The 16,517-nt window shown below is 37.0% G+C and overlaps 2 protein-coding genes across 3 annotated transcripts in view; both read left to right on the forward strand.

Annotated features, from left to right (window-relative positions):
- LOC113145603 (formin-like protein 3) overlaps positions 1–2,187 on the forward strand; it is a 35,520-nt gene extending 33,333 nt beyond the window's left edge. For both annotated transcript variants that reach the window (XM_026332511.2, XM_026332512.1), the window contains exon 17: positions 1,333–2,187. In XM_026332511.2, the coding sequence (XP_026188296.1) occupies positions 1,333–1,434 (102 nt within the window). In that variant the 3' untranslated portion in view covers positions 1,435–2,187. The remainder of the gene's footprint in view (positions 1–1,332) is intronic.
- Positions 2,188–10,968: 8,781 nt separating this feature from the next.
- Positions 10,969–13,784, forward strand: cbln4 (cerebellin 4 precursor). Its single transcript, XM_026332974.1, has 3 exons — positions 10,969–11,364; positions 12,656–12,772; positions 13,587–13,784. The coding sequence occupies exons 1-3, from the start codon at positions 11,038–11,040 to the stop codon at positions 13,782–13,784; spliced, it is 642 nt and encodes a 213-aa protein (XP_026188759.1). The 5' UTR covers positions 10,969–11,037.
- The last annotated feature ends 2,733 nt before the right edge of the window (positions 13,785–16,517 follow it).

Genomic DNA, 16,517 nt, shown 5'->3' on the forward strand with positions numbered 1-16,517 from the left:
AAATCCTTCACATTTTACACAAAGAATTATTTCTTCACTTGACATAAAGAACTTGGAGCTGCAGCTGTTGAAGCCATTCTACAGTAGATAACATCTGAAATCACTTCAAGACACTTATTAAACTGTACAGGGGTTGGAATGAACAACATTTATGTTTTCACCATGCCTTGCATCATTTTTATTATTATTATTAAAAGAAGAAATTATGACTTAATTTATATGTATTACAGACACCATTATTCTAATAATTCTTATTAATTGTTTATAATACAAAAAAGAAAAGTTTCTTAAGATTTTTAGGTCTCAAACAATGCATGGCAGGTGTTCTAGTTTTGTTTTTCTAAAACCTTAATGAGTAAAAACTTGTGGCAATGAGTTATGTGAACTCTGAGCAATTCATCATTTCAAGTCTAAAGACATCAAGTCAAGACATCAAGTCAAGACAACTTATTGAATTAACTTAACTTATTGAACAAAACTTTCATATTTAAATTGAGTTCATCTAGGAAGTGGTGTTAAATCACTATTAAATTATGTTTATCTACTTTTTGGCCAGGATAGTGACTTCCTGGAGTTGCATTATGATTACTGTGATGATACCGTGACATAGTAAAAGGTGAAATTAAGAAGTGCTGTATTTTCTTTGATGCTTACCTTCTTTCCTGCATTTATTGACACCTAATCACCTGCTGGCTATAGGTTCAGTTTTAGAAAACAGAAATGAGACGGGTACAGATCTTTTTATTTCATTCTTGAAACGAAAGTCAGTAAGTATGTTTCCTCAAATGATATATTATTCCTTCAAGGCAATCAAACTTGTTTGTCAGTAATTATAACTGTACTAAGGAAATATAGCACCTAATAGCATTTTTAAAATTACAAAACATAATAAATAGTAAAGAATATGAGGAGAGCGTGACAGGAGCAGCTGGAGCCTGAACTTCAGCCTGCACAGTCAATAGCATGTAATCAGCCAGTTAGAGCACTTAACCACTGTGACCCTTTCTGATGAGGTTTGACTTGAGAATTACTAACATTTTTATGCCAGTCACCCTTAACCACTTAGGTGTTAATGTTAACTCAGCAGTACATGTCTAGCTCATTGTGTAAATGCACTCAAGGAATGGACTGCATGCAGGGGCAGTATATGAGGCAATTATATTAAAAGGCCATTGTTAAGATAAATATGCATGGCCCAGGTGCCAATTCACTGATTAAAATGAATGAAGTTGTTAATTGTAAAGTATTTTTATATGCCCAAAAAGGTAAGCGTAAAGTGTAATTGCTGTCAGATTAGTTTTTTAAATTCACTTCTTGTTTTCTTTTTCTCAGGTTAAATTTGGAGAACCAGCAGATCAAGACTCTCAGGAGTTCTTTGGGTTGATCTGTCAGTTTGTCCATGACTTCAAGAAAGCACATGCTACAATTATATGAGTTATACTGTATGGTTTAAATAATAAATAACCACTGGGACTGCACTGATGCTTAATAAATACACCCAAAATATCCTGTCTGTTTGGTCACAGCTCAAAAAGTTACAGGATATTTAACTTATAATGCAGTTTTAAAGACTGCAATAACAATAATGTAAAATGTTAACTGCAGTTATATTTGTAGTGGGTTTTTGATTTTTTTCATGTTAGTTGTACATTTATTTTCTAATGGGCTTTGGAGGTAAGCCGCTGCACAAGCAATTAACTATATAAGTTGAAATCAATTTTGTCAATATAAAATTATGTGCATTATTTCAGGTCAGAGGCTGACATCACTTGGGTTGAGTTCATGTTTACTGACATTTGCTTTGAGACAAATCGATAATGAAGGATTTAAAAATGTGGACGCTTGAGTGCGCTGCTGATACTTACAGCTCTCTCCTGGCAGAGCAACAAACTAGATAACACTTCAGAGGCCAGCTGAGGCTGCTGTACTTTGGGTGTGTGATTATTCTGAACATGTAGTCATGCTGTGGTCGGGGACATTTCCTCTCCTGGCGCTACAGAAGGAGCTTGAAGGCCACAGGACCACGTCTGCTCTGTGGCAATGACATGATGGGCAACACAAAATGTCCTTTTAAAAGGTAGAAAGGTATTGCCAGCATTAGTTAAAACATATCTATGTGCAATGCAGCTTTTGTGTATATGACATTTTATTGAGCACTTTTTTTTTGTAAAAGGAGAAAATACAGATTTTAATTAAAGCTTTGCATCTGCAGAAACTGGTGATTCATTAACAGGATACATTTTAAATGTTTTCTTCACAGAGGTTCATCTTGTTATTTTTTATTTCAATTTGTCAGACTTGAAACTGGGTAGATCATCAGGCTTTTTTTTTTTCTTGACAGTCTATCAAATTAAGATGAGATAAATGACCTAGCATTGCTCACGTAGACAAATTGAGCACTAAAAGTCAAATTATGTGGTTTTCCATTTTCTCTTAATTTAGAATTGTCACTTCTAAAGAGAACAAAAGAAACATAAACTGTGCATTTATTGTCTCCTCATTATATGTTACAATCAAAATTTCTTCACTTTTCCATTTAGCATTATCATACTTTCATGAGGGTCAAACCTCAGTTTGCTGTCCACTGCCGTTTACTGATTACTACAGTCTAGCTGAGACATCTAATGTTCTGTCTGCTCATTTACATCTTTATCTAAATGTCAGGATATTTGGTTTGCATTGTAAACAATAGGACTGTTTTAACAATTTTCCTCAATTAAATTCAATTCTATGGAACCAAATGACAATACAATCACCTCAAGGCTCTTTACATAGAAACCCAACAATTCCCTTATGAGCGGCACTTGGTGTTGGATAGAGGAGAGAGAAAAGAACAACAAACTACAATTAAGCAGTGGTTGGTGGGGCCAGTAAATGCACATCAGCAATGTACAGCTCCAGGACCAGGGACTCCTGCAGAAGGTGCAGAGAGAGAGAGAGAGGACAGAGGGAGAGAGAGCACAAAATGACTGTTTAATATGTATTAATATGTAATTGTCATTTGGTGTGAGCAGAAGCATCTGCACCTGATTCTATCCACGGGGGTCAGTGTGGATATTATGGAGCAGTACAAATACTTAGGGGTGTACTTGGAAAATAAACTGGACTGGGCCAAAAACACAGACTACCTTTATGGGAAGGACCAGAGCAGACTTTTTCTCCTGAGATGGCTGAGGTCCTTCAATATCTGCTGGATGATGCTGAGGATGTTTTATGAGTCTGTAGTAGCTAGTGCCATCCTCTATGCTGTTGTGTGCTGGGGCAGCAGACAAAGGGTGAAGGACGCCAACAGACTCAATAAACTCATCAGCAAGTTCAGCTATGTTGTGGGAGAGGAGCTGGATTTTCTGACAGAAGTGTCACAGAGCAGAATGTTGTCCAAGATAACCTCAGCACTGGACAGCTCTTCACACCCTCTCCATGATGTGATGCTCAGACAGAGAAGCACATTCAGCCAGAGACTCATTCCCCCACAATGCAACACAGAGCACCACAGGAATCCATTCCTGCTGGGGGCCATCAAACTGTTCAAACCTCCTTCTGAAAATCAATCTGTTTATTAATGAGGATGTACATAATTTCAATCTGCTCTATCAACCTGCCCCGTTCATCTGTTCATAGTTTCAATCCGTCTAGTCTGTTTAATCTGTACTGTATTATCTGCAAATGATACCTTATCTGTAGCCCAAAAAGGTTGAATATGTATATTTGAAATAGTGTCTGTTTGGTATTTTTGCATTATTTTCTGTATCTGAAAGATCTGAGTTTATTTTATTTTTATGTTTTTGTTAACTTTACTTTTGTTTTTTCCTTTTCGCAATAACTTATATGGTGTGGTACGGAGCACGGAGACAAAACCAATTTCCCACAAGGGATTAATAAAGTATTTCTGATTCTGATTAAAACATCATTAATGTGTTCCAGAAAGTCCATTAGCTAGCAGCTGGAGCAGCAAGCTGCTGGTGTGAAGCTCTTTTGGTTCATAATTATTATTCCTACTGTGCGAGCCACATTTGGCAATATGCTATCAGCGGAAAAGACAAGCAGCTTCACATACAACCATCTTCAGTGGTTCAGTGTCTGTAACTGGTCTAGAAATATCACTTGCTTGTTTTTTTGTGTGCTTTCTACACAATAGGTTCTACTGCAGGTCTGATATTCCCTTTTCTATGACAATTACAAGGCAGGTGAGGAAACAAATCTTATGTTTGTTCCATGTTCGTGCCACTGTAACTTTAGCTGAGTTTCCCTTATATTCATTGTGACTTTAAAAAAAATTATAGTGTTACCTCTCAGACAATACCAAGGTTATGAATGTAATCAAAAGAGTTGAAGAACAATATGTTTTTTTATTTTTTTATTTTGGGTACTTCATTTTTGAGTTTGCGCACTAAAATGGGTGGTGTCTGGTAAGGGGTTGAAGAATTCATAAACATACAAAATACAAATTTGTATGTGATGCCATGTTGGACTGCATTTGTGTTCTGGTCAAGTTTGTCCTGAGTATTCTGTCTGCTTAATAGGTAGCAGAGGGAATAAAACAAATTCACACTGACAAACAGTGAACTTGTTCAGGGTCATGCAGCTTCAACCTATCATACTACCTGCCTATTATTATTATTAAATTTGCCGCATTCAATATTTATTTGTGATTCTTTATATTAATAATACACCGAATTACTATATGTACGGTGCTGCTTTTAGAAATGTGCCCACAGAGAATAAACAAATAGCTATGGGCGGATTACAAGAAAATGGACCCAAGGGCACAGGCAGGTAAAAGGCCACCCAACCGTCCTTTAAAGAACCATGTGTAGTATTTTGTACCTCTCTGTGTTGCTCCAGCACTCTCTGGACATGTTTACATATACATACATGGTTACTTAAACGACTCCTTTATCAAACACCAACATGGCAGGTACAGAACACAAGAGGTCACACTCCACTCTGCAATAGGTAGGAAATAAAATTACTTCTAACCAAGGGAACATAATTGAACAACTAAAATACTAGGTACAGTTTAATATATGTGAATGAAATGATAAGGTGCTGAAAAATGTAACAACGTACATCCAAAAGTAATTTACCCAAAATTATAATATGTGTAACAAAAATACAATGTTTTACTTTTCTGGCCCACACTTTTGCTGTTTTGATTCACTCACTGCTCTCACCCTTATTTTCATTCACAGCAGGGGGCTGTTTTCAGCAAATAAAGAAACTTCAATAACCCCACAGCACAAAATGAGACAGTAGGCAAACTGGAGGACCTTTTTTGTAGTTCCCAGAATCTCTGGAGGAAGTTCCACTTCACACAATTCTTAGATTGCCATTTTAGGGGAAGTTTTTAGCTCCTACTCCGGAGTAGGAACCATAAGTGATGCATGTTTAGAAGTTTAACTTTAGCGACATTGAAAAAAAAACTCAAAATAGACCAAAGCTGGCTGATGACATTTTAGAGAGATCTTGATGGATCAACGTGAAATGGAAGAAAATTTCTATATCGTTGTTGAATGTTGTACAGAAAAACCATCACAACCATCAGGTGACTTACATAACTTCATTGTTCCTGCTGGTAGTGTGAGTGCAGAAGTTCCTTATGAACTTGCTAAAGCACTTTGAATTGCGTAGTGTATGAAAGGTGCTATACAAATAAATTTGCCTTTGCCTTTGCCTTTATGGTCTGTAGTTCTCAGGTCCGTTCCTCGGTGGTGTAGGTCCTAGAACTGGTTTCCTAGAACTGTTTGGTCTGAAAGCACCTAGTGTTTCCAACTAGCTAGGGACAACAGTGGAGCATTTAAGATCTCAAGAGCAAGATTTCTGTGGAGTTGATGGCGAGCAAATGGAGCTAAAAATGAATATAGACTAATACATTATTTTGCTAGAAACATGACTGTAGATGTCATTGTGTCTGCTGGTTATCTAAATAAGCAACTCTTTGCTAACATCATCACCACAACAACTGTAAAAGATGGCTATTTTGTGGTTATAGCTTTCACAGTCCCCAAAGGGGACAAAAAATAAATAAATGCATAATTAAAATTGTAATAGTCTATCATGATTAATGCACAGTAGAGTCATCTGTTTTGCTCAATGAATATATGAGCAGTTTTGAACACTGTAAGAGAATGAGACAAGCTCTCTGATGCGTACAAACCTAAGCAAATGTCAGCTAATGACCTCAACAAAATTGCATATGGGGATTGAGACAGAAGCTGTAAATTGAATCATATTTTGAGTGTTTGGAAAATACCAAGCACACAGACAGCAGAGAATGTGATTATGCTGCAGAATAGTTGGAGGAATGCTTTGATTATCTTCTTTCTGCTTTAAAAACTTTTGTTTTGTTGTATCTGTTGGGAATTCAAGTTGATCACAACCTCAGATCTTCATGAAGAAGCAATCCACCAATACTGTATATTGCTGCTACCTTTACGGTTTAAGGCTCAAAAGTAAACTGAATAGTGAGTCTGGGTGGTATTGATTTGGAAACTCAAATTGTTAAGCCAAACTCAGAAAATCTCTCCTCACACAAGATGTTAAAATATCCCTGTGAAGGATAGAGCTGACTGCCAGTGATTGACAGTTCATATCGCTGATTGCCTCTGGCCTGTTGTCTGTTTTATTTGAAACATGGGACTGCTTTGGATTTATGTGTACTTAGGATAAAAGTATATACAGTCAGCGTAAAAACAAGCCTGCACCTTTTTAAGATTACCAATGCTTCTCATTATATGTGACATGGCTGTCCGACATGGTCAGTGTGTTATATGCAGAGAACAAATTCCCATTTTCACTACTAATTAAATTCCCTAGAGACATGTTCTTTTTTATCAAAACCAGTATCTCTTTATTTTTATTTGTCCTTTGCAGATGATAAAATTATCCAACTTCCCTATAGACTGCATTTGTTTAAAAGGAAATAATTGCTGGAGGCAGTAGGTAAAATATTAATGTGATTTGTTTTCTATCAGATAAGAAGTTTAAGTATTTTTAGAGACATCTTCTCACCTGGAGGGTGGATTTGGCAGCAACATAGATTGCAGTACACACGCACGCACGCACACACACACACACACACGCACATACACACAGATGAAAGAAGTGTAGCTTTGACTGGATTTTTAATCACTGAATTACTGAACTTCAGCTCAGCCTGATGCTGTGACACATCAGTACTTGAGATAATGTTAGGGGTGTTCGAAGGTGAAGTAGAGCACAGCAGTCACTATCACAGAGGACAACCAGGTCATGTCCAAGGTATTTTTAAAAGACTGCTGTAATATTTTTTAAATTAGGGATTTGCATGACGTTATTAAAATAATTCTTAAATCAAAATGACAAGTTCCAGTGAATGGAAAAAAAGTCTCTTGACCTTCCAGGTGATTTTTACGCTGTTGCCATTGCTTTTAAAGTTTTCATTTATTTATTTACTTGTTTTCCAGCAAAATAATCAAGCTTTTATATTGTCAGAAACAATTTAGGAATCATCTTAGTGAGAATGTGAATGAAAGATTATTGTAGCAATCATTGGCTTCACTCTATAATCTTGTGCAGCACAGATAGCTGTATAATTCAATGATGAATCAGTGACGCAGACACTTCCCATATGGATCCCTGAGAAAAAATCTGACCAAATGGGAGTCAGGAATAATTATGTCTGTTTGAAAATGTTCCACAACTTCTTCCATGTGAGAGAGATTTAATTTGTACCACACTGAACCCTATCTGGCACACAGTAAAAATCATTCCATTACAAGTAAAGTCTTGTGTTAGATGAAAAGATCGATACCATTTTATCTGATTGTTAAATTTGAAGCTTGTGTCTTGTGAATACGTTATCCACAAATTTGTGCCATTAACCAATAGCAAGTTGTTGTGGAAACACAGAACCAGAGAGTCTGAAATATAGGAGACTATCGTTACCGTGTTCGCTGTGCATCACCATTCACTTTTTTATTCAACCTCCTCTGTGGAATTGTTTGCCAACATTTGTGAGAAAATAATATATTTTTTAAATAAAGTGTCAGATCGCTCTTTTAGAAAATGAGCTTTGTAAATTTCTGTTTGTGAGCATGTTAGCTCAGAAAACCTTACTGAAAACATAAACAAAATACAGGAGTTGTGTGTTTTACAGAGAAAATGGATCAGAGAACTATTGTGACTGACCATTGCTCCTGCTCTCAGAATATTATGACTTTCTTTTCTAGGAAAAAAGCTATTCTGAGTCTAAGCTCACGATATTGCTACTGTTTTCTAAGAAGATTGTGACTTTAATCTAACTTTTGTTTTGTAATGTGGCTGCTTTCACACAAAGGATGGTGGTAGTTTTGGTAAAGTGGTAAGAAGTGCAACATTTCCTTCTGGAATCAAGTGGAATAAAAACACACTTTAGGTAGCATAAAATGGAAAATCAATGTCAACAATTCATATGTAGCTACAGAAGTTGAGCAAATTGTTTTATTGTTCACCACTGACTTTGAATTGAACATTCTTTATGTTGACCCTATGTTTGTATCTGTGACAACACAAATACATTTTTAAACTAAAGTTCTTTAAAGACATTAAGAATTAGATTTTCTTACAATTGCTGCCTTAGAAAAGTTGTTTTTTAAATGTGTGTAGTTCATGTAAACCTGAAGCTCCCAGGTTTTTTTAGGATAATCAAACAAATGTCCATTAGTGGCTGCTCAGTTTTTCCTGGAAAGAGGCCCCGAGTCACTTAACAGGCAGTCTTCAAAATAAAGTTAGAAAACTTTATTTCCCTGTGATAATTTCTGATGAAGGTGTTTCCTGGCAGATTGCAAGCCATTGCTGTTCAGCTCTGAAAACTCCATTGCTATGGAAACATATTGACATGCACGACATTAGGCACTGAACCATTTTTTAGCACAACAACATGGCAGCTATTTGGGGTGGGGTGGTGATGTCCTCAGATTCCATACATTTACAAATTAATTGAAAACAGTCTGATCTATGGTCACATTCAAAGAAAGTCAAAACAAACACTGAATGTATATGATAGATAGATGGATAGACAGACAGACAGACAGACAGACAGACAGACAGACAGACAGATAGACAGACAGACAGACAGACAGACAGACAGACAGACAGACAGATAGACAGACAGATAGACAGATAGATAGATAGATAGATAGATAGATAGATAGATAGATAGATAGATAGATAGATAGATAGATAGATAGATAGATAGATAGATAGATAAAAAAAAACTAGAATTACTGACACTGTAAGCTATGCTCTGTGCTTTAAAACTAAAATAAGCCTGACTCACGAAAAGCACATTTGGTGCTGGGGATTCATTTGTTTTCTCATTAAATTTATACTTATGAATGCATCTTTTTGATCTTTGTAGCCAACAACAACAACAAATCATTAGGTTACTCTGTTGAGAGCGATGAAAACCAAAACAGCAAAGAACCACACAGAGCTGAATCCTCACACGAATCAGTCAGATTTCAATAGTGTCAGAAAAGAGAACACATAGAGATCATGTGTTTGAGCACAGTTTATCGTCAATAGATTTCAGGTGGTGTTCTGCACATTAGCAATTCAGATATGAGCAAAATTAGGACCATGTTTATGCATTCAGAGTGACAGCCAACATCTGTCTAATGAAATAAAAGAGCTGATTAAATTTTGCACTGTTCAACTGAATGTCAAAACACAAAACAGAGTTATAACTATGTATCTATAAATTCATTATCAGTGGGTTTCTAGATTAAAAACTGAGGGATGGAGCCAGCACAAATAACACTGTGTAAGTCAGTGGAAGGACGTTAAAATTGATCTCCTGTTTTATGGGAAGCCTGTGGTGACAGAAGGACAGAGGCGATGTGCTCACATCTCTAATCTCCTGTCAATATTCTCACAGGACACTTTGGGCCACTTGTTGATTTAATGCAGCATAAGACAACAGAAATGCATTTTACAGTGGTTGATAAATGCATGATGCTAACATCCCATTACCCATTCCATTACTGTGAAATATTGCCATAATAACTATTTATTCCCAGATCATTGGGTAATTATATGCAAGATGAATAAATGAAGGACTTTCTAAGTAGGAGAGAACTATATCTGCCATCCAGATTTAGTGAACCTGGCCACAGACACCTGAGGTTTTGCTTCATGTAGATTGATGTCACAAGGACTACCAAGTAAACTAAGATTCCCCATCACTGTCCTCAGTGTAGCACCCAGTGATATGGAACTGGAAATCACACCTGTAAGATTTTCAGCCCACCTTTACAATGAGATTATAATGAGTCATTGCATTAGAGAAAAACCTAAAGCAAGTGTGGACACAGAGTCCTGGAATAACTAGAAGAAATGACCCTTCCTTGAGGGCAGTTTCTGTTCTGTACTTTTAGATTACAGTGACTCCAAACTGGAAAATCATCAGAACTGTGTTTGAAAATAATTATTTCATGCGTCTGTTTCTGGCTCTCAGTCAGAATCCGGTGTGTTTTTCAGGTACTCTGACAATGAACACAGCCAATTAATGAATGCATACTTTGGTCGGAAGATATTTTATAGATAATTGGTGGAATGTATGCTTTGTCAAATTAAGCGGTGACAATTATAACTTCTACCACATGTGCATGCGTAAAGTGGATGGCTGGGCGCGCACACACGCAACACATCACTGCGGGGAACAGCTGTTGTCAGACGCGTTATTCGGAGTGGGAGAGAAGGATATGGGCGACTTGTCGACTGACTCGCCTCTCAAACTGGAACAGTGTTCTCTAAAACATTTCACATGGTCTATACTTTTGTCTCATCCACGAGCTTGAAATAAAGTCTACTTGAAAATGAGACGCATAGAGAACAATCGGTGATCTCTGTGTTTCCCGACTGATTACAAGAAGGCTTAGACTGGATACGGATTTTTTATTGTTGTTGTTTCACGGATATGGCACATCTCTGGATCCACTAAGAAAAATTCGACAATTTCACAGCATTAGACGAGTCTGCGGCTGTGGAGACCAGTGAAGGGCTTTGGAAACTTGTATGGTGCAGGAGACGGTCTGTTTTCGAATCGGCGCTGCCACAGCTGTCACACAGAAAGCCATGGTGAACTCCTTCATACTGATGCTCAGCTGGACTGTGATATCTGAGGTGGTGAGGGCTCAGAACGACACGGAGCCGATCGTCCTGGAGGGCAAATGCCTCGTAGTCTGCGACTCTAACCCGACCACGGACTGGAAGGCTTCGTCCTCTCCGCTCGGCATCTCAGTGCGCGCCGCCAACTCCAAGGTGGCTTTCTCTGCAGTCCGGAGCAATAACCATGAACCATCGGAGATGAGCAACAAAACAAGAATAATCTACTTCGACCAGGTTAAGATATTTTCTAATTAACAATACTAATGTCAAAAGTGGTTCGTTTTTAATAACACTTTGTAATTCATTTGTCCTGTAAATGTCCTATTTGCCAAAACTTTCCCTTTGCCACTTTAAATCATGATAATTTTAGTCCTTTATATTTTGTTATAAAGCTTCCACCTTCAGCTGAGTTGTGACTTGTGCTGCAGAACATTAAAGTGCCTTTGCAGTTTTAAGTATAGCTGCACCCCAGAGTTTAGTTTGAGGCTGGTTGCAGTTGGCAGGTGGTTACTGTACAAGCGCACATATCACACGCAAGCAGTGCCTGGGTTATGTTTAAGGGCGGGCATCCTGCAGAGCCTGCACACAGCACTCATCAGTGTTCCTCAAGCTACCCCTGGCAGGAACGCGCGCTCGTGCGCACATACACGCGCACACACTCTCACCTACATAAGCCACCCAAACAAATCAAGCAGCGGCACAAACATCAAGAATCAAGTCATACAGCGGTGGGCAGTGTACGATGTTTGTAACAATATCACTCAGCTGATCCTTTGCCCTCTCTTCTGAATTACATAACATGAGCCTGTGCTGTCATAGTGCACAACAAGTGATCTGATTGGTGTGGCTCATGTGCATGTTGTTGCTATGAAAGGAACATTTGTCAAAGGTCCTGGCTGAAACTGCAGAGGTGTACTGAACAGTTTGCATTCCAGTCTCTGCAGGTACTGAGAAAAACTTCTGTTTTGTCCATCAAACATGGCACAAAGAAGATCCTTTTCTGTAGTATCGTAAATACTATATTTGACTGTAGAGTGCTTAAAACACTTTAGTTATAGGTTAAGCTGTATGTTGTGTATGCTCACTGACATATTCATGTTGTATGTTTTTAGCTTGCAAAAGTTAGAAGATGAATTTGTCAGGTTTAAAATAGTCATTAGGTTATTCTAGATTTGGCACTTAAAGAAGCAGTATAAGGAAAGCTTCTGATACTATTCAGGTGCTGTCTTTCCCATGTGCATTGTGAAAGAAAACTCCTTCTTTTTCCCTAGAGTTTCTCATTTCAAATGTTGGGTTAAGGTCAATTGAAAGGGAGGATTTAATTTAAATGTTTTTTGAAGTGTGTTGCACTTAGTTTATGCCAGAACAGGGGGAGCGGCTGGTAGTCACAGCAGTGAATCATGTGTGCATGACTGTTTTCTTATTTACATATTTAATCTTGACGCTCCATTGAAATTAAAGCCTTTGTTGAAGCGGTGGCTAAATAATACCTTTGTCGTGATGTGTTTTTTTCTCCCTCTCTTAGATTCTTGTGAATATAGGAAACTACTTTACATTTGAGTCAGTATTTCTGTCCCCGAGAAAAGGAATCTACAGTTTTAACTTCCATGTCATTAAAGTGTACCAGAGTCAAACCATACAGGTATCATTGTTCAATATTGCTTGGGATTTTTATCATGTTTATTTCATAGAGCTGTGCAATTGATTTTGTTGTAAACCTGTAATAGTATTAAACTGGGATAAAATATCTTCTCTAGGGACTGTGAGAAAGTTACTGGCATGAGGATGAGGATGTATTATTAATACTTCATCTGGGCTGAGCTTTGATTTACAGGACTGCAACACTCTCCAGCCAATAACAATATAACATAATTTAACAGTATAGATTCAACTCACCATCACTAACTACATGAGGCAAAGCACAGACTTTAACAACATCTTAACCTTCTATTTTAATATGTTAATGTCTAAGTGCTGAAATAACTTTATAACTTTATGTTGAAATAACTTTATAACAGCATTTTGAAAGGTGCTATGTAAATATAGCTTAATTAGCATTATTAAAAATATACATATGGGTGAAAAAAAATGTTAAAAATCCTCCCCTGCTCGCCAAACAAATGGCAGACTACCCTAAATCAATTAAACAAAAAAATAACCTCCTTCTCTAATAATTTTCATACAGTCCCTTAGTATGAATTTATAGGTGTATTAATGACAGGAGTGACTTCTTCACCACCATGAAAGAGAATACAAATTGTAGGACAAAAGGTTGTAAGACAAACCTCCATTTTTTCTGATCATAATTACTCATTCATGGTTGTGCTGTGTTTAGTGCTATTTTACCAGAAGAAGAGATCCAGCTAAACTGCTAAAACATAAAAGTATCTTCTATACTTTATTTATTTATTTAGTTTTTTGATGTTGCTAATTGTTATGTTTGTTGAACTGTCCAGGTGAACTTGATGTTGAATGGGAAACCAGTCATATCTGCCTTTGCGGGTGATAAAGATGTGACTCGCGAGGCAGCCACCAACGGAATTCTTCTTTACCTAGAAAAGGAGGACAAAGTGTACCTAAAGCTAGAGAAAGGAAACCTAGTTGGTGGATGGCAATATTCAACATTTTCTGGCTTTCTTGTGTTCCCTCTGTAAAAAAAGAAGATTGTAAGCCTACTGACTTCTTCATAATGTGTTGTCACTGTATAATCAAAACATTGCTGCTACATTGGTTGGATGCTGCCAAATGGCTGAAAATGATAGCTGGAACTGGATCACAACAAATAAGGGGAATAAGCCTATGGAAATTATTCACATTCTCTGGAAGTGCTGAGTCTCCGTCCAGATGAAAGCGATTTGAAGTTTTCCCTATCACTACTCTATGTTCCTGTCACTCAAGCAGCCTCAGAGAGGAACATTAAAACATCCCAAAAGTACTTTTTAGACTTTGACTTCTTGAAATATCTTTAGAATACAGATTTTTTCATGACATCTATTGCATTTAAGTATATCTGCCTTGTGGGTGTAAATTGTGTATGTCTGTGTTACCTGTGTGATTTTTCATAACCGAATGAATCACTTGGCTAAGTGTAAGTACTTACTTTGAAGTGAATACCAAGAGTTGGTGAAATGTTAAGGATGATTTTGGTGTAGGCAACTGATCCATGTTTACAGAAATTGTGGAATGGAAAAAATTAAACTGAGTTTGATAAAGAAGAGGAGAATTAATGCTCATTGCTTAATGTTTTGTGATAAGAGGATGGATGGGCACAGGCCCATTGGCAGAATAGGTCCTATGGACTTAACCTGCAAAAATGTCACTGAAAGAAATACAAAATGAGTGCAAAACAACAACAGATATTGTCCTTCAAACATTTACAAAGAGCTGCACATCAACTAGAAGACACAGAAAATCAGAAATAGTAAACAACAATAAAAAAAAAACAAATGATTACAAAGATACACAAAATAACCACAAAGAGATGGAACATGACAAAAAAAAAAGACAACTATGACGAGACACAAACAACTATAAAGGGATGCAGAACAAGGAGACGCAAAAGACCACACAGAGATAGTAAACTATGATTAAAACACCAAAAGAATACTAAGAGACAAAGAAACCACAAAAAGATGCAAAATGACCACAAAAATCAAACTACAAAAGGGACACAAAACCACCAAAGAAATTACTAGAAAGAGAAGAGACATCAAACAACCACGAAAGGTAAAATATTACTTTGTAGTTTTCGTATATCTTTAAGTCTGCATGTCTGTCTCCTGTGTAGTAACTTGGGAAGTCTTTTGGGAGGTAAAAGACTGTGCCCAGGAACCCATTGTGTCATAAACCATCCATGATCAGAGGTTGCGTGTCATAGTTCTGATAATTCATGTTGCTGGGCAATGCCATCTCATAGAAAATTAATTTGTATTCCACAAATTTGTTTTGCCAAAACATTATCACAGAATAATAATTGTCTGGATTTTGTCCAGTGGCAAAGTTATCTCAACATGGTTTTTACTGGACTCTGATTCTGATCAACATATTGTTAGGTTTAGGTTACACAGGAACTTTAGGTAAAGATGTTGCTTATAGTGATGAATTCAGCTCAACAGTTTAGTGTCTTTCAGCTGATTGTTTTTACTTTATAGCCTGCATTTTTACTGGTTTTGTTCAAACTCACTGCTTACATCATCAGCCTTTTTAGCTGCTGCAGTGAATCAGCTCTGACCCACTAGCACAAAACAATACAATGTTAGCCACTGGCTGTTGAACATAGTGGTATTTCTTCTCTGGTGAAGACCAAAAACAGAGCTAAAGAAAGAATGGTGGATGGAACTGGATCACAACAAATAAGGGGAATAAGCCTATGGAAATTGTTCACATTCTCTGGAAGTACTGAGTCTCCGTCCAGATGAAAGCAATTTGAAGTTTTCCCATCAAGTGGCCAGAAAATACAACTCCAAATGAGTGTTAAAGCTACTCAGTTTCTGCTGGACATGTATAAGGGCAACTCTGCTAACAATTTCAATCTCTACTATATTGAATGAATGGAAAAGGAAAACAATTAAAATATGTTTAATGCACAATTTGCAGCCTGATAGATATATTCATTAAAATGTTTTTATTTATGTTGATTAAAAAACAAAATTTGGTTAACATTATATTTCTCGTAAAGAGTATTTGCTGTTAAAAATCAGTAGTATATACATGTAATTTCTACATGTGTATTTATATTAGACCTAGCACAATTTAACTCATAGGTTATAGACCTTTATAAATTTCAATGGGCATCTAAAAACTGTAACTGGTTAACATTCTCATAATAAACAGATTCCTGTCACAGTTGGTGAGCATAAGCGCTTCCACAGGCAACCTGGGATAACTGATGAATTAATAAACTCCTTAATTGTTGCTCTTGAGCTCAATGTGCACTTATACTGTGTGATGTCTCTCCCTTCATGTCTACAGCAGAATTAACTGTCATCCTTACTGCAGTATTTGTGACTGGTGCAGTGTGCAGCTGCATTGTTAAAGTCAGCCTAGAAGCTAACTGAGTCTTTTCTACCAAACTTATTTATTTCACCATAAAATAATAATCTACATTCTCATCAGCATCTTTTCCCAAGTGTTTTGGATGCGATTGATAAGCTAACGCTTTTGGCATCAGTGTCAAATTTTAACCAGGAAAATGTTTGAAGGAAGTGCTTTATAGGTTCTCAGGTGTGAACAATGAGGCAGGGGTAGGAACGAAAACAGCGTGCAGCTCAACATGCCTCCTGCAGATTTACAGTGAGTGTTATGCCACAGTTGCTAAAGGAAAAAGAGCTGAAAATATATCTGATAATATTAATACAGCAAAGATAGTGAAAGAGCTCTGTTAAAAT

The sequence above is a fragment of the Mastacembelus armatus genome, chromosome 7, assembly GCF_900324485.2.
Source record: "Mastacembelus armatus chromosome 7, fMasArm1.2, whole genome shotgun sequence".
Lineage (NCBI taxonomy): Eukaryota > Metazoa > Chordata > Actinopteri > Synbranchiformes > Mastacembelidae > Mastacembelus > Mastacembelus armatus.